Source organism: Tenrec ecaudatus, chromosome 2 (genome assembly GCF_050624435.1).
Source record: "Tenrec ecaudatus isolate mTenEca1 chromosome 2, mTenEca1.hap1, whole genome shotgun sequence".
NCBI lineage: Eukaryota > Metazoa > Chordata > Mammalia > Afrosoricida > Tenrecidae > Tenrec > Tenrec ecaudatus.
Window position 1 is genome coordinate 42,349,376 of NC_134531.1, and position 26,800 is coordinate 42,376,175.

The window sequence follows — 26,800 nt, forward strand, 5'->3', positions numbered from 1 at the left end:
ATCACATGTCTGTTTCCTACCAATTACGGAAACATCCCCCATTTACTTGCTATTCAGTGCTAGCCACTTAGTCCAAGCTGATTCATCGCTAACCCCTGCGGTTTCTGAGACAGTGGAGAGCCCAGTCTTTCTCCCGCGGAGCCGTTGGTGGTTTCAAGCCGCCGACTATGAGGATCACAGCCCAACACACAACTGTGACACCACAAGGGCCCTAAGCTGCATGCCCCCTGACCACTTCCATTTTTTTTTTGCCTGACACCCCTGATCTTGCAACTTTCAATCAGAATGTTGAACTTTTAGTTCTCGATATTAACTTATGTCTAGGCCTAAGTTATGCCACATTTTGGAGCATTTGATTACCCGTTTTTAACTGTTTGTGAAGCATCAGCAAATCCCTTAGCTCTCAATGTAATGGAGTCTATGTTCTTACTCACCGTGTCAGAGAAGTGGAATTTGAAGGTACTTGTCTCCTGGTGGTGCTAGGACACAGAGGACCCGGAGTTTCAGAACCAAGCACTAGTTCTTTGAAACAAATACATCTGCCTGGATTCCCAGGAGCCGGCCCAAGTAAAACGTCATGTACTTGTAGTGAGCCCTTTGAAAATTGTTGTTGGCTTTCTCTTCTGCTTCCGTTTCCATCTACAGTGATACCTCAGTTGTGGAGCTCAATTAATTCCAAATTTGTGTTCAAGCACCCAAAAGTTTGAGAACTGAACAGTTTTTCCCATAAGAAATAATGGAAAACCAGATAATTGGTTCTGAGGCCCCCCAAATTACACTTTTAAATTAATTATGGAGGTTTTTAGCCTTCTCCCACATCAGATACACAATTGCCATTGAGTTGTTTCTGACTTCTGCAAATTAACAGTAACTTTTCAATCTCTTCCATTGTCTGAGTTGGTTCTTGAATAGTCATTTCACACCTTTTGCTACACTAATGGCTTTAATCAATTTTTTTTCTTTTAAAATGTTGATAATGTCGACTTAGCCATGTTATTATATTCAGTGCCATATCAGACAAGCAGCAACCTGATTCAAATTTTGCAATGATTTCTTTCTTTAATTCTATCATGGTTCTCACAGTTGTTCTCTTAGCTTTACTGCTGGTATCACCAACTTTCTTTGGACCCGTGATTCTGATATCTATGCAAATAAAATGCAAAGAAAAACACAATGTCAAGCAGTAACACAAGCACTGTACGTTGTCTGAGTGAGAACTGAAAGATCGACCTACACTTGGTCCTCCTTGCTGCTCTCTGTGCTGCCAGTTATAGGAAGTTAAAGCTTGGGTTCATCTATATCAACCAAAGACACCCAAGCCACTCCTTCTACTCCAAAACTTAAAGTTTAGAAAATTAAAAAACACTTTGCAATGCCCAATAGCCAGAAGCAGACCATATTTGAAATACAGTTGGTCCCAAGATCACAAGACTTCATGCAACCTGCTGAATTATTTAGAACTTTGTGGGAGAAAAGATGAGGCTTTCTATTGCCTTAAAGAAATTAGTCTTGGAAACTCACAAGTGTAGCTCTACCTTTGTCCTATAGGGGCGCTGTAAGTTGCTATACCTTGATTGCTGTGAGTTTATAGTTTTTGCCTTATAAGTAAGTGTAGCTATTCTTATGCTACTACCTTTATTATGTACCTAGGGCTTTAATTCTTAATAGTTTTGCTTACTACGGAAGCCAATTTCAGTGTTAGTATTTTCATAAGTTTCTTCTGACATCTAGAGAGAAAATAGTTATTAAATTAGCCCAATCAATAAATAGTGCCAGTAGTTATAGCTTTAGATTTCCTTTTCTCTGTATCAGTGGTTCTCAACCTTCCGAATGACGCGACCCTTTAATACAGTTCCTTATGTTGTGGTGACCCCCAACCATAAAATTATTTTCATTGATACTCCATAACTGTAATTTTGCTATGAATCGTCATGTAAATGAATCGTAATGTAAATGAATCATGTAAATATCTGATCTGCAGGATGTATTTTCATTGTTACAAGTTGAACATAATTAAACCATAGTGATTAATCACAAAAACAATGTAATTATATATTGTGAAATATTTATTTCTAATTACAAATAAATGAAATTTTGTCTTCACGCCAGGTATTCCTATGTGGGGGTATCTGCATATGGTGGACCTGCCTGAAGACTGATAAGAGGAGCAGTGATTTGGTTCCTAAGACCATCGAAAATTTGTGTTTTGTAATGGTCTTAGACAACCCCTGTGAAAGGGTCGTTAGACCCCCAAATGGGTTGCGACCTACAGGTTGAGAACTGCTGCTCTCCCTGGAGGTATAGGTGTCATTTCAAATACCTCCTTTAAATAAGCTTTTCAGAGCACATAGAGCAAGAAGTTACAAAAAAATCCAGCAGAAGGCTATTTAGTTGCATTCAGTATCCCCTTTACCTGGTACAAAAATAGCGCAGGGGCCATCTCTGGCCTTCTTTAGGTACACAAGGGGGAGGATAATCCATTTCCACCCCAGCGCAAGGCCAATTGTCACAAGGCAGAGGTTCAGACATGCCTGACTCTCCAGCTTTCATTACCTATTCCGACACTAACTATTCCTCCCACAAGGCTCTTCTTTTCCATTGGTTCAATAATTTGTTGCAATGGCCACACAGAATTTACAGACAACACTCACTATTATGGACTTTCATTAGGGAGGTTAACAAATTACCACAAGTCAGGATCAGAAAACAGCAAGGATAGTCATTGGTCCACAGCACCAGCCCTGTTCAGCCCAGTTAATTCTCTCTGATTTTCAGCTTCTCAGCCACTGTTTCCATGTGCTACCAAGGCCACAGTGGCTCCTTTGCACTGTCCCATGGTCTCTGGGCGTCAGCCTCTGGAGGGTGTCTATGTTCTTGGCCTCTGCCACGCCAGTCAAGCAGGAATGTCAAAAGTGCTTTGCTGATGATTCATCTTCCTTGATGGTCCTTGGGAGTTTTCTCCCTTCCTTCTTCTGAGAGAGTGATCTTATGTGGAGGGGTGGTTTTGTCATTTTCTGTAGCTCACATCCCTCAGGAAACAAAAGAAAATCACTTGGTTCATATGATCAAGAAAGGTGGAGACTCTGAGTACATCCCACTTGCCCATTAGTATAACAGAATACCTTCTGAAATGGGATGATAACCACTGGCACAGGGGCTAAAATACATCACATAAAGGAGTATGGCTAGAAGGGCTATACTAACTGCTATATTTCAGTATGGCTCATCATCTGTCCTGGGTTCTTTGGACTTGAGACAGCAGCCTGAGGTATGGCCTGCAGACTCTGGGAGTCATCAGCAGTGTGCTGCCTTTGGATTCATTCACTTCTGAAGCCAGAGGCATGCTGTATAACCCACTGATCCTGGGAGTTATCAGGCACTTCCTACCTGTTAGGCTGGGTTCTCCAGAGAAGCAAAACCAGTGACAGTTATATGTTCAGGTATATAGAAAGAGATTTATATCAAGAAATGGTTCACACCATTGTAGATTTGGGTACTTCCAGTCTATGGTTTAAGTCTGTGGGTCAGATGTAAGCCTGCAGGAGCTAATGAATAAGCAGCAGGCAGGTATAGCTGGAAAATCACAGGCTGGATGCTGAGAAGAATGAAGCTGAGACAAGCCGAATGAATCCGAGGATGATAGTCCACTGATGACTCCTAGGATAGGCAGGCAATGTAACAGGTCAATGCACCAGATCTAAGATCCCAGTTGAGCAGAAGTGAACTAGTTTCCACATACTGTTAATTTATATGAATAGTAGGCTACACCCTGAATGAAAACCTCTCTCAATCACATGGAGTGTGACCAGATTAAGGAGGGATACTCTCCCCATACATGGCATTGGGTAAATCTGCTGTACAAGACATCTGTAAAGTGTTGAAAAGCAAGACTGTTACTTTGAGGACTTAAGTGCACCTGCCCCAAACCATGGTATTTTCTTTTGTGAAAGTTGGATGTTGAATAAGGAAGACTGAAGAAGAATCTATGCATTTGAATTATGGTACTGGAAAAGAATACTGAATGTACCATGGACTGCCTAAAGAACAAACCAGTCTGTCTTGGAAGAAGTATAGCCAGAACATTCCTTAGAAGGAAGGATAGTGGAACTTCTCACATACTCGGGACATGCCATCAGGAAAGACCTCACTAGGAGCTGTGACTGCCACCGACTCCAGATGCTATTTTTCAGTGTTGCCTTCCTTGTAGCACTGTTACCTCCTGTATTTCAGACTCTCTCCCCTCAGACCCTCCTCACAATTGTAACCTTGCCAATAGACCTGACTGGCTTTGGTTATGCAGCCTGTGTGACATTTGACATTTGGAAGCATTTGGGGATATAAACAGACGGGTGGTGTTCCATCTTTGGGGGTCTTTGTGTTTTTTTGGCTGGTTACGGAGCTTACCAGTTCTCCAATGTCAAACGGTAAAAGCGTCACTTTTTACATCGTTTTTCCTGGTCATCATTCTGGGTGTGTGATTTAAGAGGTCTGAGAAAGTCATGCTAGCTGGACTAGTTGCAGGCTTAAGCGTCCTGGTGAGTGTTTAGCTTATCTTCCTGCTGTTCTCATCATCTGAGAAATGGAGAACTGAATTCAAGTCATTCCACTGGAGTGGCTGGCCGACCAACCTACTCTCTGTATTTCAAAGAGAAGCTTCAACCTGAAAGGTCAAGTGTCTTCTGTAAGAAGCCAAAGCGTGTGACACCATCACTTCTGATAGGAACTGTAGGTTGAGGTGGTTTGTTTTGTTTTAACAACTTTTATGTTTTAATTGTTAAGCACTGTTCTCATTTAAAGGAGCTTAAGGATCATAGAAAAAGAAAAAGAGGTAGTGTTAGGGTAGTCAGCCCCTAACAAATCATCATGGGTCTGGCAGGCACAATTGTACAGCTATAATATATAAAGATTACGGTAAAGTCATAGAGAATGAGAGATAGGAGAAAGTAAAATAAAGGAGTCAGACACATTTTGATAGCATGTTCACCTCAACCCAGCTTGATGGTCCACGTGGAGATCTGGAGACCAGGAGGAGAGAGGGAGCGGAGAAGGAAGACCAGCGGAAAGGGGGACAGGGCCAGAGGAGAGGGGGGCCAGAGGAGAGGGGGCTGAGGCTGAGGCCAGAGAGGGGACAGGGCTGTAGAGAGAGGACTAGGGACTGGAGGAGTGTCTTCGTTGTTTGGGGGCTATTTGTAGGTAGCCATAAGATATGCATATTCAGTAATCACAAGGTGGGTCGTAATCACAGTAAAGTCCCTGGGCTCACAGGTGATGAAACCTAATATCTGCATTGGGGGAAGACATGAGGGGGGATGGGCATCGCAGTGGGAGGTGATACTCAGGGAATGTCTGCCTGCCTCTACAGGGAGATAGAATCAACCATCTGCTCACTTTAAGGAAGCATACATGTTAGGGGAGAATCTGTTGGAATGACATTTGTTAGTTTCCCACAAGAAAGGCCTTTGACAAGATGGATGGACACCTCAGCTGCAACAATAGACTCAAACAAAGTAACAGCCCCGAGGATGGTGCAAGACTGCAGTGGTGTTTGGTTCTGTTGTGCCAAGGGTGGCTATGAGTAAAAACTGACTAGAAGGCACCTAGCAACAATAAGGTCACATAGTCATGAGTCATACCCTGACTGCCTTGCTAGGAGGACCCTGGACCAATCTTTCAAGCTTTCCCATCTGCTACAGTGTAATATCCCAATCATGGTTCCTTTTCTGCTTTTGTAGTCTCACCTGCAGCTTGGATGAATTGATGTGCCACCAGTTATGATTTTATGATAATTTTCTTTTTACTCCTTGTCCTATTTAAGTGGTCCTGTAATGTAAATTTTCGGACACCATTATGGCCTTGTGCTGATGGTCTCTGGATAATGTATGTTTGTCTTTGCCTTGTCTGGATAGTGTTTCATTCTGTTGTACTAAAAACCCTCAGAGTGACCATATAGGACTATGTAGAACTGCTCCTGTGAGCTTCTGAGACTAACTACTTTCAGGAGTGGAAAGCCTGTCTTCCTCCCAGTAACCCTATAGGGCAGTTTATAACTGCCCTTGTGGTTTTCCAAGCTTGTAATTCTTTACATTTCGTTACTGAATCAGCCAGCCTTGTTGATTCGACTTCCACAATGCATCTAGCTGTCCCTTCAATCTGCCACCCTTGTTTTTACCTAGACAGCTAACAGCTGCTCCACTCCTTAATTTTCTCTCATTTAACCTAGGCTCTGTATTGGGATTGCTGCTATTTCTGAATGCCTCATGCTAGACATCAATTCATAGGATCCATGAGTAGAGTTTTCTAGGGTTTACTGTTTATGGCAATGTTGTTTTTTCTCACTAGTGTCCGAGTGGAATTGTTAAAACTTTCAGTTAGTAGGCTCCAGCTGAGATACTATTGAATTATTTTGAGTGACTGAACTGAATGCCAAACTCACAAGTGGCATGGCAGGAGACAGGTGAGGCTGTCCACTCTAGTAAACAATGACAACCTCTGAGACCCTAGGGAGCAGTTCTGCTCTGTCCTATTTCATCGTTATTGCATCAGAACTCGACTCGATGGCAATGAGTTTGGTTTAGGTGTCAACTCATTCTCGGGTAACTTTATCTTTTGGTGAACGAGTCAGTCACGTGCGGGAGATTCCGGGTCGCTGATCTCTGAGGAGGGGCTGCAGTCCACCAGCCACCGTGTGGAAGGGTAAATCCGTCCTAGCCGAAGCAGGTTTCTGCGCCCAGCGAACACGTGCTGCGAGACTGGCGTGCCGGGGGCGGGCGCAGGGGAGGAAGCTCCCGGGTGGCCGGAACGTGCTCGCCCCCGTGGCGGTCGCAGTCCGCGCCGCGGCCGCCGGGTTCTCGCAGCAGTGCTGGGGGGTGCGGGGGGCGCTAGACGCGAGCGGACGGCGCACCCAGGCTCTGACGGGGAAAAATGGAGGGCGAGCCGCGGCCTAGGGGTGAGAGGAGTGGGGCGAACTACGCTTCGGGAGAGGAGAGCCGGGCAGGGGCTGTGCCGACGGAAGGCGCGGACGGCAGGAGGGTGTGGGGCTTAGGTGAGGCGGGTCGACCTACGGCTCGGGAGGGAAAGGGGCGGGGCGGGACCAGGGGAGCCGCGGAATTAGAGCACCCAGGAACGGGTGGCGAGGTTTGCGCTGAGCATCTGCCACGCGAGACAGCGGCGAGGATTGGAACGTGGAGGAGCGACAGCATAGGCCCCTCCCTCCTTCCCTCCCTCCCAGCCAGGCCCTGAACGGGCCCAAACCCACCGCAGCCGGACGCCGTCTTTGCAGAGCGCGCAGTTGGGCCCCGGGCGAGCGCCAAATCCCCGGGGCTGGCCGCGCACTCGCCCTAGGTGGGGGGCGAGGGGGCGTGGCTTGAGGCCTGTTTCTTCCTTGGTCCGCGCCTGGGAGGCGTCCGCGTCAGCCGGAGCTCGACGCGTTGACGTAGGACGTCGACGTAAGTGACGCGCGGGCTCGGGCCGCTCCTCCTTCCCTGAGTGAGTGCCGGCCCGGTCGGGGCGGGGGGGCGGAATGGGGGGGAGAAGAGGGAAGGTGGGGGAGGAAGAGGCGACCCGGGAGTCGTTGTGGGCCGCGGGCCGGACCGGGTCCCGGGGCAGTGGGAGCCCGGACCAGGCAGGAGGGCTTGGTGGGCCGTTAGCGGGCCGCCGCGGCTGTCGGGTCCCCTCCCCGGCCGAATTGCGCGCCCTGGCACCCCGAGCCTCCGGCGCTGCGCCCACCTCGCTCCAGCTCGCGGCTCCCGACTCCAATTAGGTCAGGCTCGGAGTCCCGCGGCTCCGGCCCCCTACGCGCGGCGGCCACCCGGCTCGCCTTTCTTTCTTCCCTCGCCGCCTCTTCTCTTGCCTTACCCTCCCCCTCCTTTTCACGTTGCTGGGGTTTTGTTTTTTGTTGTTGTTTTCTGCTTTGGGGGTTTGGGTGTGCCTCAGCCCGAACTCATGGGTGTACATTATCATGCTCCTCTTTTGTAGAGCAGCGCGACGGCCATGGAGGCTGAAGAGACGATGGAATGCCTTCAGGAATTCCCTGAACATCACAAAATGATCCTGGACCGATTGAATGAACAGCGGGAGCAGGACCGGTTTACTGACATCACCCTGATTGTCGACGGTGGGTTGGCGGGGGGCTGGGTGGGCCGGGCAGAGGGGATTTCGCTTCCTCCCTCACCCAACTTCCCAACTTTTTACCCAGGCCCATGGGGTCTCCCCAGGGTGAGCGCCGGGAGCAGAGGGCACTTGTGTGGGTGCGCTCCTGGAGACGCGGCTGTTGGTTGGCCAGCCCGGCTTCCCGCACAGCCTGTCGGGTCACCGCATTTTAACTTCCTGCAGCCTCTGGAAGTTTGGTCTCAGGGCACACTGGCAGGGGGCTGAGGTGGATTTCTCCAAATGTTAGGCCAGGCCCCTTCATTGGGTCGGACGCCTTTGAGAAGTCTCAGGAGGCGTTGGGGATGTGTGGATTCGTGTTTCAAGTGATCTTGGAGGGAGAATGTGACAGATTGCATGTTTGCAGGCCTTGAGGACACCCCCTTCCAAAAAAAAATAATAATAACAAGGGGCCTTTACTGATCTTTTTCAGGGGTTGTCACTATAAAGAAGTAGACCTAGTGTGGGCATGTTGCTTACACCAATGGAAATAGGTTTTTTAAGGAAAACTATCCTGTATTGTAGGTCGATCATAGAATGAGCTTCCTAATACTAGGCATATTAAATTGATTTCTAGAGCAGACACTGCTGAACTTTGTGCTTTTTTGTGGCCTGCCTTCTCTCTTGCCAAGTAATGTGTTACTTTATAGTAGCATTTTCAACTGAATAGGCTATGCCTAGTAGGCCTCTTTAATTGAAAGTAACAAAGTGCATCCTTTAGGAAGCTTTACCTTTTGGAGTGGCTTGTGTGAAACTGACTTCATAAAATCTCTGAGCAGCTTCATGCTTATTAGAGATTAAAATATGCTACGACTAGGTGCCAAGTGTTGGGACTTTAAACTGATACTGTAATAAGTTTCCAGTAACGCTTATAAAGAAGGACCTATTTTTCTTTGTATCATTTTCTTACCTGTTACGTAGTTTTACATTTGTCTTTTGTGATTGTATGTTTTCCCTTATTTTTTCTAGGGCATCATTTTAAGGCCCACAAGGCTGTTTTGGCTGCTTGCAGTAAGTTCTTCTACAAATTCTTTCAGGAATTTACTCAGGAACCTTTGGTGGAAATAGAAGGTAAATAAATACTTGTTTTTAATATAATACTTATTAAATGCTATAATTGATGAGGAAGACTTAAACAGTAAATTTAGCAAGACGCCATGGGTGTCAGGCAATCCTAGTTCTTACTAGGTAACTAGATCATTGTTTTGACACTTGAGAATTCTAACTTTCAGTAAAATAATATGCCAGGAAAAACTCTTTTAAGTTGTGTGGTAGATGTTAGTCTCCTAAAGGTGTCTTACTTGATCAAATGCCTTTTCCATTGCTGAGACCCCTGGACCCTGACATTTGAAAACTTTGTATCAGAAGTGAACTAATAGTTTTGTTCAGTGAGCTTATGTTTCTTACTGTAGGGATGTTGTAGGTTACAATAGTGACTTTTGTACCTGTGAAAGTAGTAACGCTCTAGCAAAGGTGCAAGATGTGAAATGGGCTAACATAATGTGGAAAAGACTAGAAAAGATGCACTGAGGTAGCATTTGGAAGAGTGTCTGGTGGTTATAGAAGATCTAGGATGGAAAGAGGAGCCCTGGTGGCATAGTGGTTGGCAGTTCAAATCCACAAACCAATCCATGGGAGAAAGATGAGGCTTTCTGCCCCTGTAAACTCAGAAACCCACAGAGGCAGTTCTGCTGTTCTTGTAGGGTGGCTGTGGGTCAGACTGACTTGCTGGCAGTGAGTTGGGTTTTTGAAGATGGAAGGGATCAGCCAGTAAGTATACCATGACTTCTGTACGACCGTAGCTGGACTTTTTGGTAGTATTATAAGGGGGCTTGAAAACATTGCTGGAAAAATGTTTTCCATGAGATTTTGAAGCCGCCTCATATCAGCCTTCATGTCCGCTAAGTGCCAGGTTATGTGCTCTGTGGTTTATGCATAGTATTTGAGTCTTGTAGCAATACTTGAAGTGTAGGTGGTAGTATTTCTAATGCACATATAAGGAGCGTGCTCCAAAATTTTACTTGCTCAGGACTGTCCAGTTAGCAGGTGATTTAGTAGTTGTAAAGTGCCAGCCAGTTGATTTCATCTCATAATGACCCTCCATACAACTGTCTGTTCCTGTAGCGTTCTCATAATTATTCCTGGTTGAGCCCATTGTTGAAGACTCTGTCATTCCATCTCCTTTGATTCACTATTATGTGGTGTTAATTATTTTTATTCTGTCTGTCATATATTATCACAACACCTCTGCCCCCCACAAGTGCAAAACAGTAGGAAATCAGTTCAATTGCCTGCATAAGCATAGAATATTTGCTTTTTTCAGTTTTTTGGTTTTAGTTTTGTATATTGACTATGTGCATATTTTGTATTGTGAATGGGTTGCCTAGGAACATTCCCTTGGGAAAATTAGTGCCTAGGGGAGCATAGAAAATGTAAAGAATTAAGAAAAACTGGTCTAATCCAGTTTATCTCGCTTCTAGCTGATACAATATTCACAGCTAGATTATCATTTGATAATCTATTATAGATCATAGGTAAAGTGGAAATTTGCAAAGCCTACCAAAATGCGACACTAGCTGCCTCGATGGTACTAGTTTCTATTATAAGGCAAGCTTTTCTCCATTAACTGAGGCTTACTAAGTGTATGACTCCAGGCAGGTTACTTTAATTACATGTTTGTTTTCTGGTCTAAAAAATGGGTTTTAATAAGCCTATAATGATGAATTGAAATTAATGCATGCAGAATGCCTTACAAACAGCTTGGTATGTAATGGAAGCTCAATCAATGGGGTATTTATTGTATTGAATATTATGTGTTGTGCTGAACCTAGGAGATGAAGAATTGAATTACACATCCCTGTAGAACTTGCTGTTTAGTAGGCTGTAAACAGCAGGTAAAGGAGGGAGGACAAAAATTACTAAGAGGTTGTTGGTAAGGAATAGTGTCACTAAGGAGTGAGAATGAGTAGGGCTACCTGAGAGAGAAAAGGTTTCAGGGAGGTGGGAACTTTAAGTAGAGGCTTTAAAAAAGTCTTTTAAAGTAAGTAGCCTATGCTGAATTGTGAAGGAGCATCTAGAACGACAAGCAGTGGAATATTAAAAATACTTGGCAAGTTTGAGGAAGTAAGCTCTATATTGGAATCAACTTGATGGCCATTGTTTGTTTATTTTTTTAAATAGCCAGGGTGAGTCACGAGGGAGGCAAACAAAAAAGCAAGCTGGCATTTAACTGATTGCGACTCTTGGTGTCTCAGTGTGTGTCAAAGTCAAGGTGTGCTCCCCAGATTTGTCAGTGGCTCTTTTTGGGAAATAAAGCTGAAGGCCTTTCCCAGGTACCTCTAGGTTGACTCCAACCTTCCGATAGCAGTGAGTGAATGAGCTTGCACGACCCAGGGGTTCCTTTGAAGTACTCAGGTCTTCATATAAAGATTATAATTGTGTGTGTGTGTAAAAGAGTTTGTACTTTTTAGTTTTGGGACTTTTTATTGTATTAGACTTTTATTAGAAAAAGTGAAGAAAATAGGTTTGTGTTAAGTTTCTTATTCTTGGCACTGCTGGCATTTGGGGGTCAGTAACTCTCTTTGAAGAGCAGGCTGCCCTGTGCATTCTAGGGTGTTTAGCAATACCCCCTGGCCACTACACACTAGATACCAGTAACAATCTCCTAGTAGTGGGAATCAGAATGGTCTACGAACATTGCCAAGTGTGTTGGGGATTACAGGATCCACCCCAGTTGAGAAACACTGCTGTAGAAAAATTAGAACATGCAAATAAGCAAAAAGGAAGAAATGAAAAATTCTAAATCTCAACACCCTGAAATTCTCACTATTTGAATTAAGATTGAATATAAAGTCTATATTTTTCAACAGTACCCTAATTCCCACTGGCTTCTTCAAGACTCCTTAAATTCTTACACAACATTTAAAACTAACAGAGCCTGATGTAACGGAGGGAGTCGAAATAAGCATGACTGATGGTAGAGAGGAGTAGTTGGTAAGCGTTCTTGAGAAATGAAGGTGGGCCCCTAAGGTTTTAACTGTGTGGTGATGGATTTGAGAGATGATTAGGGCATATAATTGGAAGACTGTGATGACTACATTGAGGAATGTTAGAGGATGATGTCCAAGTTTCTACATTGGGTGATAAATTAAATGGTGGTGTTTTTCATTAAGATTTTAACAGGAAGCAAAAATTACATGAGCTTTAGATATGCTAGATTTTAGATTATTAGTGGAACATCAGCTAAAGATATCTAGCAGGTAGTTGGACCTGTGGTCCCTCAAGCTCAGGAAATATATAGACCAATAGGCTTCGATGCATCCGTAAAAATGGTGCTTGAAATTGAGAGGATGAAAGTACATGAATAGAATCATAAAGTTTGAAAGAGGGCTAATGGACTTGGGGACATAAAATAATGGTATGTCCGAGGAACTCCTTAAAGAAATTTATCTGAAATTTAGTGGCCTCCTAGGCTACTATATGCCTATCTGAAACCAATAATATATTATTATTAAATATATAATGTATACTTATTATCTGCAATATATATTGAATTACAGTTGATAGGACTTAGTCACATGGTATGCTCATCTGATTTTGTCTCCTCAAAAAAGGAGGCCTTTATGATAACCCATTGTCATTGCCAAGATTACATACAGTATTAAAGAAGATAGGGCCTCAATTTTTGCTTTGGAATTTTCTGATGTAGGTAAATTCCTGCTAGGCAATGGTGAGGTCCTTGAGGTCAGAGGTCATGTTTTTTATCCGCGTTTTGACAAACCTCACAGTTTTGGGCAGTAACTGTATTCAGATCATGGTTATAGGAATTTATGATTCGAGGCTAAGGATTACAAGCTAAATTGAAATATCTGTAGTTTATTAATTTGTGATGAATGGCTCCCTCCACTCCTCACAGACATACACATATCAAGTGAAGCTTCTGAGCAGATTTCTGTCTTCAAGATTTCTCTACCTGAGCACCGTTGACATTTCAGGCTGGAAAAGTTTGTTGTCTAGCATTGCCTTGCATCTTTTAGGTTGCCTAGCAGCCTCCTTCCCCCCCAGCAACTGGACACAAATAACAGGCCCTAAATTTCAACATTAAAAAAAATGTCCCCAACTATTGTCTGCTGCTGCCCCTCTGGAAGTAATCCCCTGCCCCTTGGGAACCACTGAAATACCTGGAGAAATAAGTTCTTTTCTGAAGACTAAGTGATGTGTTCTCATACCTTTCAGTATTTTCTGATTTTAATTAAGTAGCCGTGGCGTGGTCATGTAAGCACTGGATCACTAACTTCAGGGTTGGCGATTCAAACGGAATAGAGAGAAAAAGATGAGGTTGTCTGCTCCTGTAAAGATTTACAATCTCAGAAACCCTCTACGGCAGTGGATTTTACTTAATGTCCATAACTATATCAAAGGCACACACAGACCAACTATATTTAAGTATATATTAATATTTAAATGTAAAAATGCTCTGTTTTCCAGATTCACTTAAATACCATTTTGGCTAAGTGTCTGTCTTAAAACTTTGGGATTACTGTACAATCCAGACAGAGCCAGAGTTTTTGTCATTTTTTTTTTTTTTAGGGTTTGACAATTGTGTGACCACGAGCATGTTGGCTTCTTTTTCTCTCCAGTTTGTTTAAATCTGTAAAATATGCCAAGTAACTTTGAGTGTTTACATGAATATTTTGAATTTTAAGGGTCTTTGGATGCTGTTAAAATCCTCTGGAGAATGCTGTTTGGTTAATTTAGCAAGCAGGATTCTGGGTGCCTTGTGTGGCTTGTGGCTCCAGTGCTGATTGGTTTTGCTTTCAGGGCCTTGGGTGCTAGAGGATGCCACAGTGCTGCTGTGCTGTGCTGCTTTGGTCTGCTGGTCAGTTCCATTGAACTACCGGTTGACCTTGAGCTTGTCTACTTGAACTTCCTCTCCATTGCCTCTGGCACCCTTGCTCCCAGGAGCCCCTTTTCTTGGCCCTTTGGCAGGAAGGCTGGCATTTAGGTTTGGGCCTCCTTATGTGGCCCTGGTGTTGGAGTGGTATAGTCTGCAGCTCTCAGAAGGAAAGACTGCTTTCTCAGAACCCACAGTGGGTTCCTAGGAGTCAGCATGGAACTCAATGGCAGTGTTTCAGAGGTTTGTGAGCCCTGGTGGTGTAGTAGTGATGATTTGGGCTACTGAGGGCTAGGTCAGAAGTTGAAAACCACCAGCAATTCTGCTGGAGAAAGGTGAAACTTTCTACTCTTGTAAAAAACTTACGGTCTCGGAAGCCCAAGGGCGTGTCTACCCTGTCCTGTAGGGTCGCTGTGAGTTTAGTTTTGAATTTTTGCGATTGTGCATTTTCTGCAGGGGTACCTAAGTGGATGAAACAGCAGGAGAGGGAAAAGGGAGAGCAATTCCTTGAGCCTTTCTCAGACATTCGTCTTTCCCCCTAGTTCTTCTGTCAGAATTGGTGGCACGGTGTGTTAAGCATTGGATTGCAAACCTCAAAGTCTGCAGGTCAAGCCGATCAGCCAGTGTTACAGGAGCAATACTAACCTGTTCTTTGGGGTGCTGTGAGTTGGGATTGACTTGGTGGTTTGGGCTTCTGTAAGGGTTTTCTCAGGGCATAGGTCGCTGCGTAGGTTCATGAAGCCACAGGTGTACATTCTGAGCTCTGGGACCTGCCTTAAGGCAGAGCTGAAAGGAACGAAAAAACGGGGCCTCATTCAGCCTGGCCCCAGCTGAGAATTTTCATTCCCACAATGGAGGACCCTGGATTAAAACCTACCGCTTAACAAGCTCTCCAGGTGATGCTTATGTTAAAATAGAGATTCTATCTCAGTATTTCAGGCAAAAGGCAAATTGTCAGCAGGAGGTCAACCTGGACTGAACTGATTTGAAGGCCTGGAAAAAAGGCCAGGGTTTTCCTCTCCCCAGTGTGCTTGCTTTTATGAGCTTTTCAGAGTCCTTTTGAAAGTCCTTTCTGTATTCTGTGCATCGTTTTTGGTTGTAATGTGTGAGGGCTAGGGAGTGGGGTGTGCTCTCTTGGTTTTCATCAGAACTGACCCAGTCTGGTTGTCGCAGTGGTTGTCATCCTTAGCTGCTTAGTGTAGGCTGTATCTCCTTATGGCTAAGTCAGTCTTTGTAAAGTGAGATCTAGGGCTTCCTTCCTATGAATCCCCTAAACCAATTGCTGAGGAGTCAACTCCTATTCCTGTTAGCAGTGCTCCATAGGGTTTTTTTTCCCCAGTGGCTGAGGTTTGGGAAGTAGATTGTCAGGCTATGCTGGTGAGTGGATGAGAACCTCCAAACTTTGGGTCATCACACTGTTGTTAGGACCCATAGCAACCCTATGCACAACTGAATGAAACACTGCATGGTCCTGCACCATCCTTGCAGTCTTTCTTATGCCTGAGCCTGTTGTTGGCAGCCACAGTGTCAGTCCATCTCCTTGAGGACCTTTCTCTTTTTGCTGCTTCTCCATTTTACTAAGCATGATGTCCTTCTCCAAGGACTAACTTCTTCTGATAATATGACCAAAGTATGTAAGATGAAGTCTTGCCTTCATTTCCTCTAAGGTGCACTATGGCCTTACTTCTTCCAAGACAGATTTGTTAGTGCTTTCAGTAGTCCATGGTAGTTTCAATATTCTCCTCCAGCACGACAATTCTAATGCATCATTCTTTGGTCTTCCTTTTCGTTGCCCAACTTCCACATGCATGTGAGACAATGGAGAATGCCACGGCTTGGGTCACATAAACCTTAGTCCTCAAAGTAACATCCTTGCTTTTCAGTACTCTTTAAAAGGTCTTGTGCAGATTTACCTGGAACCTTGTTATTCAAGGGTGTGGTTCAAGGATCAGTTTGGAATGCAGGCCCTCAGGCATAGCCTCCCCCAACCCTACCGAATCAGAATCGAATTTTATAAGATCCTCAAACGATTCCTAGAGTAGCATTGCTCTTGTGTAGGGTTCCACTATGAAGCCAGTATTGAGACTCACTGCCTTACCATATTTTACATTTGAATTATTTTTTTCTTTTATTTAGAGAGTGAGTGTGAGTTGAGTGAGTGAATTAGTGAGAGTGAATTAGTGAGAGTTGAGTGAGTGAATTAGTGAGAGAGTAAGTGATAGTGAGTGAGTGAATTAGTAAGAGTGAGTGAATGATTGAATTAGTGAGTGAATGATTGAATGTGTGAGAGAGTGAGTGAGAGTGAGAGTGAGAGAGGCCCTTACCATATTTTGTGAAAGAATGCTGTGTGCAAAAGTGAAGAGTGTGTGAGTGTAAGCTGGCATTAGATTTAAGCTGAGCTAGGTCTCACTGTTCTGGGTCCTTGGTATGCTACCTTCATTAGAACCACAGGTTCACCCTTGGCTTCAATGACAAATGGTCTTTAAAGCCAAATACATCCCAGCCAGGTCTTTGAACTGGTCAATTTCAGTTTGATCCCCTATTGAGAATATTCATCTTATTAAAATGTCGACTTTGACCCTTATCTAGATTCAAGCTCTGCTGTGTGACATGGAATTGCATCACGTAGATTCATTCCTTTGTTCTGAATACAGCCTCCTGACCTGAGCCACCTTTATCCCTCTTCCTCCTAACGTCACAGGTCAGGCTGCACCTGTGTTTTTCTCCATTGGCTGGACCACCATCTTCATATTCAATCATTGCATCCCCTAGTTTTGAGGACAAAACATCCAAGTACATGTTTACACATTTTGTATGTAGGACTTTTCCATCAATTGGCATTTCTGAAGAGTACAAATATTTACAAATGCTATTGATTTTTGCTTCTTTGTAAGCATTGCTGTCAGGGTGAAGACTCAAGGTGTTCATGTAAATATTTTCCTTGGAGACTCACTTATAAATGTGTTTTGTGCACTTCTTTTAGAAAAGGAACTCACACATTTAGTCCTGCTCGTGGACCTGCTTTTTAGGGTGCTCAGTGTTGAGTACTGTGAGGTGAGCGTACAGTGACAAAATCATCTTCTCAAGTAGTTTAGTCAAGGTATAACCATGAATGGTAACTGTCAGGACCAGCACAGAGCTCTGTCGGGAGTAAGTAGTAGAGGTTTCTGTGAAGAGGTGGCACTAGAGTTGGGAGGTGTACAGCCATAGGTAAAGTGACTCAGCACTTAAAGGAGGAAAAGGGTTAGTAAAGGCAAGAAGCTATTAGAAAGTCTAGGTTTTTATAAGTTATCAAGAGTTCATGAGGGAGAGGATGGCGGAGGGGGAAATGAGCTGACACCAAGGGCTCAAGTAGAAAATGTTTTGAAAATGATGATGGAAACATGTACTAAAGTGCTTGACATATGGATTGTGATAAGAGCTGAAAGAGCTCCCAATAAAATGAGTTTAGAAAAAAACAAAAAAGAAAGCCTAGGTTTTGATGTAAAGTTTTGGTTGTTGTTTTTTTTTTTTTGTAATGTAAAATTTGCGAAGGGAAATATTGGTACATAACAACCTTTTGTGCTTGGAAGAAGGAATAGACTGCCCACTTCAGGGGGATTAGCCGCTGGAAATCTTAGCAACATAACGTGAAGGGGCCTTGAAATCATGGCGGCATGGAGATTCAGAGCTTGATTTACTAAGCTCACCGAAGATTTAGCTCAGCTTAAATCTAATGACAGCTTACACTCATGTTAAGCAACAAATATATTTGAATAAGGGCAGATTACCCAATAGCAAGGTAAGCATGGGCTCACTTGTGCTTTATTTACTTACTCTAGTGAGCAATTTCACTTGGGTTTCACCACAGCTTTGATTAATAAGTAAGCACAAGCACTTACCTTGGTTACCGAGTAGTCCATCCCTGTCAGGGATTATCAATTTGGAAAGAGCGTTGGTTCTGTAGGAAAGTACTTGTGGGCCTGGGAGGGAGACTAGAAGCAGATTTGGATCTGGGGAAAATTGACTCGATTAGTAAGGACAAGTGAGCCTGTACTTAATCTTGCTTATTGGGTAATCCGAGATGATATTTGAATAGTAGATTTTACTGTTCTGGAAGAGCCATTTTAAAAGACTGCAGAGTAGTTTGCTAGTACTCAACTAGCTATGATGTTACTATTCTCTTGCTGAGAATTCTGCCAGGAAATAATCTTGAAAAATAAAAGATGACAAACATTAATGTTCCTAGCACTGAGCATACTTTTTTTTTCTTTGCTGAATGTTACAAGGTTTCCATTGGTGTAGATACATGTTAAGACATATTTTCTTTACAGGTGTCAGTAAAATGGCTTTTCGTCATTTAATTGAGTTCACATATACGGCAAAGTTAATGATCCAAGGAGAAGAAGAAGCCAACGATGTCTGGAAAGCGGCAGAGTTTCTACAAATGCTCGAAGCCATCAAAGCCCTGGAAGTCAGGTGATTCCTTACTCTTTTAGTGAAATGCAACTACCTTCCGTCATTTTCGCCATGCCATGAAGAACTGACATTTTGGAACAAAGAATATTGAAGAATCTATAAAATCACTTCTGGGTATTGATTATTCTTTCATTTGTAGTTGATTTCTTTTTCTTCTGTAAAAACTTCCTGTGTGAAGCCAGATTGACTAGAGTAGTGGTTCTCAACCTTCCTATTGCCTCTACCCTTTCATACAGTTCCTCATGTTGTGGTGACCCCCAAACATAAAATTATTTTTGTTGCTACTTCATGTAATTTTGCTACTGTTATGAATCGGGTGACCCCTGTGAAAGGAGTAGCGACCCATAGGTTGAGAAATGCTGGATGAGAAACAAATCTAGTGACTCTTATGTGTAAGAAAGAACTTCATATCAAGAAGTAATTGTATATAAGGAAAACATCCCAGCCCAGTCCAAGCCCATAAGTACACTACTAGTCCATAAGTCTCTCTTCAGACTCAGGCAGTCATACAGTGATGCAGAATGCAGGAAGATTACAGGCCCGTGGATGCAAAGTCAGTGATGTGGATCGATTAGTGGTGGCTCTGGCAGCATTCAGGGTCAGCTAGCAGGAAGGTGAAGGGGGCGGGGAGAGGAGCTTCCCAGAACACTCCTTATGAGAAGGCCACTCCCATAAGGAGGCACGATCAGGCTGTGACCTGATTGAAATCCCAAGCAACTCCTTGAAAGAAGGGCAGGGCTTTCTATTCCCATAAACAGTTACAGTCTCAGAAACTTACAGGGGCAAGTTCTAGCCTATCCTGTAGGGTCGCTAGGAGTTAGCATGGACTTGGTGGCAGTGAGTAAGTCCCTGGTACATAGTAGATATTCAGTAAACTTTTATGAATGGATACATCCATCCATGAATGCTCATTAAGACTAAATAGTGACCTCCTGTAGAGAAATAATGGTGTGCCATGGAAATATGCCTGATAGAAATGTTGTCTCGTCTGCATACGAGGTGATACTACTACTACTCATTGCCATTGAGTCGATGCCAACTCATATCTACCCTGTACGACTGGGTAGAACTGTCTTTGAGTTTCTGAGACTGTAACTCTTTTTTTTTTTTAAGAGACTGTAACTCTTTTAAAAAATTTTTTCTTAACATTTTATTAGGGACTCATACAACTCTTATCATAATCCATGCATACATCAATTGTATAAAGCACATCTGTACATTCTTTGCCCTAATCATTTTCAAAGCATTTGCTCTCAGAGACTATAACTCTATGGGAATAGAAAGCCCTATCTTTTCATCTTATGACTAGCTGGTGGATTTGAACCGATGATGAAGGGAAATATTTTGTGGATAAAGCCTTATAAGTGATGTGATTAAATTTTCAATGAGAATCTTTTGGGAAAAAATAGGTTATCCGTGATCTCTTTGCTGCTCATAAGGAAGTGGGTATTAAAGAGAAAAATCTCCAAAGAAAATCAAACTCATTGCCATGCTGACTCATAGAGACCTCTGTGGGTTTCCAAGACTGTAACTGTTTACAAAATAGAAAGCTCAGTCTTTCTCCTGAGGAGCTGCAGACCAGGCGTAACCACTGTACCCCGAGCTCCTGTCTTAAGGAAAAAGTTGCTGACAATTTCACTGACTAGTAGGACAGTCTGTAAGCTGGCTTAAGTTGGGTCTGGGAGGCATTTTGAGTTTATGTGTATATCATCATTGTGAAATAAAAATAAGAGTGGTAGAGTATAGTTAATTCTCCAGGCAGGCTGATTTAGAGCCTTTTGCAGGTTCTGAAAAGTGAGTGCAACCATGAGTGTCAATAGAGTAGTGTTGAATTGCTTCTTGAGCCAAGCAGGCATACAGTGTACTTTGAAGAGTTCCTTTGAAAACAAAAGGGCTACAATATTACATATTGGCTGCTTAGGATACTTCAATAATACAAATTAACATTTACTTTTTTTAACCCCAGGCACACTTTTATTTGATCCTTGTGTCTCCCAGATCAAGGAACCCTGGTGTCATAGTAGCTTATGCGTTGGGCTGCTAACCTTGAGGTCAGCAGTTTGAAACCACCAGCCACTGAGTGTGTGTCAGGGGTCCACTGGTAGTTCTACCTTGTCTGCTAGTCTTGAAAAGTCAGAATTGACTTAATGGCAGTGAGTGAGTGACCTCCCAGATCTTTATTCCTAGTTTGCTAAATAGGAATTAAAGACAGAGAGGTAATGGTGACTCTTTTGGGGGAACCCAAAATGGCATTCTTAATTGATATCAAAAGATACAGGGTGATAACAGGGGTTTTATTGGGAAGTTGTTTTCAGAAAACGGAAAGCTGCTTTGGTGGCAAAGGCCAGGAAAGTTGCACCAAGGAGGGGTTTTTTTTGTTTTTTTAAATACAACAATGCATTTATTGGTTCTTTGAGGGCAGCACGGGTGTCCTACGAGAATTTCTTTGAGAAACCTTATCCCATATATTCTTGTAGTCCCCAGACTTCTTTTTATTCCCACGCTTCAAAGACTTTCAAAGGAGCAGGAACTGAATCTCTTGAAGATGCCAAAACTGCCATCTTGTTATTAGGTGCCGTTGAGTCAGTTCGGACTCACAGCGACCCTGTTCATGGTTTTGAGCCCATTGTTATAGCCACTGTGCCAATTCAGCTCTGAGGGCATTCCTCTTTTTTCCTGTCCTTCTGCTTTATCAAACATGATGTGAAGCCTTTTTCCAGGGACTGGTCTCTCTTGACAGCATGTCCAAAGTACATGAGAGGAAGCTTTCCCATCCTTGCTTCTAAGAGACATTGTGACTATACTTTGTCCAAGACAAAATGGTTTGTTCTTTTGGCAGTCCATGGAATTTTCAATATTCGTTGCCATCATCAAAATCCAAATACATTGATTCTTCTTTGATCTTTATTTAGCGTCCAACTTTCACATGCATATGAGGCAATTAAAAATACCATGGTTTGGGGTCAGGTGCACTTCAAAGTAATGTCCTTGTTTTTCAACACTGTAAAGAGGGTCTTGAACAGCAGGTTTACTTAGTGCAATCTGCCGTTTTAGCTCTTGACTGCTTCCATGAGTATTGACTGTGGATCCACGCAAGACAAAATGCTTGACAAACTTCCATCTTTTCTCCATTTATCATGATGTTGTTTATTGGTCCAGTTGTGAGGATTTTGGTCTTTACATTGAGTTGTAATCCATACTAAAGGCTGCAATCTTTGATCTTCATCGTGTGCCTCAAGTCCTCCTCACTTTGCAAGCAAGGTGGTGTCATCTGCATATTGAAAGCTGTTAATAAGCCTTCCTCCAATCATGGTACAACACTCTTTAATAACAGCTTTATTAGCACATAATGCATATATCATCCGATTCAATGGTTCAGCAGTTCAATTGTATTAAGGAGAATTGTGCAATCATTAGAATATCAATTTTAGACACACCCCCCATGGTTAAATCACCTTTAAAATGAATTGTACACACAGAGTCAGTTCTAGTGCTCCCTCCCTCTTCCCTCCTTCATTTTTATTCCTGAAATCCCCTTTGCCTCCCAACCCCTGCATCCCCTATGAACCCTTGAATCGGTTATTATCACTATGCATCCACTCCTGTGTATCACAAACTGGGAAAGCCAACAGAAACAAAGCAAAAGTCAAAATAAGATAGCAAGGACAAAATAATAATAATAATATATAAAGACCACAATACCAGTCAAGAAAAGGCCCCATCAACATTCAAAAAGCCAGGGAAGAAATGTCTGTCGTGGAATGAGTAAGAGACATTTGCACCCAGAACCAATTCAGGTCTGGTTTGTAGGGAGGTCATCCGGCCAAGTGTTGAGTTTGACTCATCACATTCAAGATGACAGTGGTTTCTGCCTGATCGTGAGGCTGTTCAAGACTCTGCCTATGGCTGCAGTGGTTCTGTCAGTGGCTCAGTCTGACTAGATGCTCTGCAGATGGCTTGGGGGCTCCCACTGTCCTTTGTAGCCTTCTACATACTGAGCGTTTGCCACACATTCTCATGTAATCCAGCTTCTCTGATGGTTTGTTCAACATTCAGATTGAGAGGGATGCTGAGGATACAACTATTGCAAACCTTTTCTGATTTCGAACCATGGGATCAGTATTTCCTTGTTCTGTTCCCACAACTGCCTCCTGGTCCATGTATAGGTTCTGTATGAGCACATTAAGGTGTTCCAGAATTCTCATTCTTCTTATGGTTGGTTATCCTTAGTTTATTATGGTCCACACAGTGCTTGCCCAGTGCCTTTTTAGTCAATAAAACACAAGTAAACATCTTTCTGTATTTTTTATTTTGAGCCAAGGTTCATCTGACATCAGTGATCAGGTCCTTCTGAATCTGGCCAATCGAACTGTTGCCACCATTGTGGAATGATCTACAGTAAAGTTTTACTTGCGTGTAATATCACTGATACTGTTCCATAGTCTGCTGTTCTTTGGAGTGGGTACAAATAGGGATCTCTTCCATTCAATTGACCAGGTAGCTAGCTGTCTTCCAAATGTTCTTAGCATAGAGTGAGTGGATGCTTCCCGTGCCTCATCAGCTTGTTGAAACATTTCAATTTTCCCATCAATTTGTGGAGCACTATTTTTGGTCGATGCCTTCAGTACAACTTGGATTTATCCTTCAGTGCCATTGGTTCATGCATTATGTTCAAGAGTGAAATGATTGACTGGTAACTCACTCTTTTTGGTATTTTTTTCCATCTTGACATGGTATAAAAGCGCAGAGAATTCTTGAGGGAAGAGCCCCAGAGAAGGAAACATCACCTTCATACGTGTATTTATGTAGATGGCTATGTCAAAACAGCTTCACGTTTTGATATTTTTGTTTGATAAAGATGTGTCTGACTTACGTCAGTGTTTTCTCAAGTATCATCTATGTTGTGACACATTTTAGACCTCATTTTTCTCTGTGGTGGGATAGTATTCCATGAGGTGTCTAGATCAGATTTGCTTATCATTCATCTTCATATGGAAATTTCTGTTGTTTCCATTTCTTTGGCTGTTGTGAAAAGTGTACCTGTAAACATTGGTGTATAGGCTCTAGTAACAGTTTTTGGTTTGAAGTAATATTTTGTCCTCTATTTGTATAGCTACTTCAATGTGTGTTTAAGAATAGATGCATACTCAACTTTTTTGTGGTTATCTACTGTTAGTGTCATTTATCTTTTCATCTTTCTATTTTCAACCTATTTGTGTTTTGAATCCAGTGTCTTTGGCCTGGTTTTGGTGGAAAACCACGATACACTATAGTGTGAGCCATGTAGACAGTATGTTTTTACTTTCAATGGCTGATGTAAAATTTTTATTTAGGTAGTCTAATATGTGGGATTCCACAGGGGCAGTTTATTTTAAGGTTTTTTTTTCCTTCTATGTATTAGCATCTCTTTCCTTATGTGACATAATGTTTATACTGCAAGCAGACATTTTTTTAAAAATCATTTTATTTCGGGCTCATACTATTCTTATCACAATCCATACATACATCCATTGTGTCAAGCACATTTGTACATTCGTTGCCATCATCATTCTCAAAACATTTGCTTTATACTTGAGCCCTTAATATCAGCTCCTCATTTCCCCCCCTCCCTTCCCGATCCCCTTGCAAGCAAACATTTTAAAGAATAAAATGTGTCAATTCTGGTTTTCAAATTATTTTTTATTTTTGTTACCATGTCTTCCCTATAGAATAGGATTTTTTCCCTTTTTTTAAGAATAAAATATATTTGAGGCAGAGGCTGTGTGCTTTTAATTTTGAGCTGGCATTTAAAAGGTTTTCAAAAGCTTCCATGTAAAAAATATGTACGTTGGACCATCCATCTGCTTGATTTCTCTAATTTCCTTTACTTCTAAAATCTCTTCCCTTGCCATTCAATTCTGATTCCAAACTTCCCTACACAATGCCCGAGTAACAGGATCATTTTTTTATTGTAATACACATTCAAGCCATGAATCACATTTTCTCAAGTTCTGACAAGGCAGTGAGTTTGTTGCTTTTTCTCTTGTGGTTTACCCGTCAATGACACTGATTACATTTGTCAAGTTGTATGACCATATTAGCTTTCATTTTCCAAGCTCTTCCACTACTGTTAACATACCTACACTGCTCTTCGCAACACCAACTCGCTCCCTTCCTGGTAACCACTAATTAATTAATTATGTGTGGGGTCCAGCTGCACAAACTGAAAAGTCCTTAGGAGCAGCATGTGCAATTGTAGAAGAAAAACACAACAGACAACGAGGACCATATGCTCACTTTTATTGAAGTCAGGGTCAAGAGAGAGCAAATGTATTTTCCACCAGGTTTGTATAATCAATTGGGCTTGCAAGCCGGGGCAGCTGTTGACTAGAAGCATTTATGTAATAGGGTGGGCTGGTACAGAGTTAAGTTGCCTGCTTAACCTTGGATGTTCCTGAGCTCTCTCCAGGGGACCGACCGCTCTATGATTAGTATCAGAAAGGAGTGGCTGCACCTTGGGCTAGATGGACAATAGAGGCTGATAACTCTTAAAGACACCTCCACACACATAGCAGCCTGCTGTAAGCAGGAGACATTTTTATGGTAGCACCTTTATGGGCAGGCTAGAGTAGGGATGATTTTTATTCTGGAGTATATAGGGGATCATCTCTATCTCATAACTGAGAACCTCCCCCCACCAGGGTCAGCCTTCTAATCCCTGTGATTATGAATGCAAAGAATGTAGCTGCTCATTTCAGCTAGTCAGTCCTTCAGTATTCCACACTTTTGGTTTCTAGATATTTGCTTTTTTCATTAACTTGGTGCCTTGCAGTGTTTGTCCTCTCGTGTCTAATATAGTTTGCTCAGCATGATGTTTTTAGGGTTCATTATAGCGACAAGCATCAGAACTTCATTCCCCTTTATGGTTGAGTAATATTCCATTGTGTGTTTGTACCACTTTTGCTTTTCCATTCATCAGTTGAGATAACGGCACTTTGTGTGCTCTTTAATTATGGACATAGTTCATTCTATTGTGCTTCATTGTGAATCACTCACTTCATATCTGTCATATTTTGGTAATTCTCAAAGTATTTCAAAGGTTTTTATACTTTTGCATTCTTAATAGACTGTAGCATAATGTAAATATCCCATGGAAAGTCCTCCCCTCCCCTCTCCCCTGCCAACTTGTGTGGTTCACTTTATTTTATTAGTGTTATAAAATACAGCTTGTAGGCTGACTCTGTCAGCTCCTTTAGTAAGCATTCTAATGAGTCTGGGGGTTCCTGTGTGTCATGGTCCAGAGGTTGGCTGCTACCAAAAGTTTGGCATTTTGAACCAACCAGCTGCTCTGCTTTCCAGGAGAAAAGAGCAGGACCTCTTCTCCCTTAAAGATTACAGCCTAGGAAGCCCCATCTGCTTGTCTTGGTGGGGGCTCTGTGAGTCAGAAACGACTCCGTGGCATTCATCAGTGGGTAGATGGCAGCATGAGGCTGTACAATGATTTTAAACAAGTTTTAGGAGGTAAATCTTATGGACAGTAAATTGTGCTTTTTTAAAGTGTTCAATTTGGTAAGTTGTAGCACACCTGTATAAATAGACTGGCAAAGCCATCACCATGAAGAATATAATGAACAGATCCACCACTTCCCTGAGTTTCCCTATTGTAATCTTTTCTCATCTCCTGGCAGCTGCTGCCCTTGGGTCTCTGTGAAATACATTTTCTGGAAATTTACATAGTTGTTAGTCATATGATATGTACATGTCTAATTTTTATCATAACTAACCATAATTACTTTGGAATTCAGCTATCTTGCTAAATGTAGCAATCATGAATACCGTTTATTTGCTGGGTAGTGTTGTGTGGTATAGAGGCAAAGGGGCTTCAGAAAGTTTCTGTGGGGAGCTGGAAACAGAGAATCCAGGCCAGATAAACCCCTCAGGACCAATAATGAGGGGGGAACCTATCACGGTGATCTATATATAACCTATATAAAACGGATAACAGGAAAGTGGGTGAAGGGAGACACCGGACAGTGTAAATATGGAAAAATAATAATAATTTATAAATAAGGGTTCCTTCCTGAGGGAGGGGAAAATGAGCTGCTACGAAGGGCTCAAGCAGAAAGGAAATGTTTTGAGAATGATGATGGCAACAAATGTACTTGACAAAATGGATGTATGTATGGATTGTGATAAGAATTGTACGAGCCCCAATAAAATGATTTATATAAAAATGTATTGAAAATGATGAGGACAGTAATTATACAATTATGCTTGATCTAATGGAACTATGGATTGTAATAATATCTGTAAGAGCTCCTAGTA

The 26,800-nt window shown here is 42.5% G+C and overlaps 1 protein-coding gene, 1 long non-coding RNA gene and 1 pseudogene across 9 annotated transcripts in view; 2 read left to right on the forward strand and 1 right to left on the reverse strand.

Annotated features, from left to right (window-relative positions):
- Positions 1-2,102: 2,102 nt before the first annotated feature.
- On the reverse strand, positions 2,103-7,389 carry LOC142438945 (uncharacterized). Its single transcript, XR_012782827.1, has 3 exons — positions 7,256-7,389; positions 3,388-3,657; positions 2,103-3,029 (listed from the first exon to the last, which is right to left on the reverse strand). It is a non-coding gene; the product is annotated as an uncharacterized LOC142438945 (long non-coding RNA).
- On the forward strand, positions 4,177-4,664 carry LOC142438777 (transmembrane protein 14A pseudogene; annotated as a pseudogene).
- The window catches only part of ZNF131 (zinc finger protein 131), a 49,502-nt gene continuing 29,274 nt past the window's right edge, over positions 6,573-26,800 (forward strand). Inside the window, exons 1-4 of one of the 8 annotated variants that reach the window (XM_075540989.1) lie at positions 6,573-6,693; positions 7,975-8,113; positions 9,115-9,216; positions 18,352-18,496. In XM_075540989.1, the coding sequence (XP_075397104.1) occupies positions 7,990-8,113; positions 9,115-9,216; positions 18,352-18,496 (371 nt within the window). In that variant the 5' untranslated portion in view covers positions 6,573-6,693; positions 7,975-7,989. The other 7 variants (XM_075540986.1, XM_075540988.1, XM_075540987.1 and 4 more) reach the window with 7 other exon arrangements.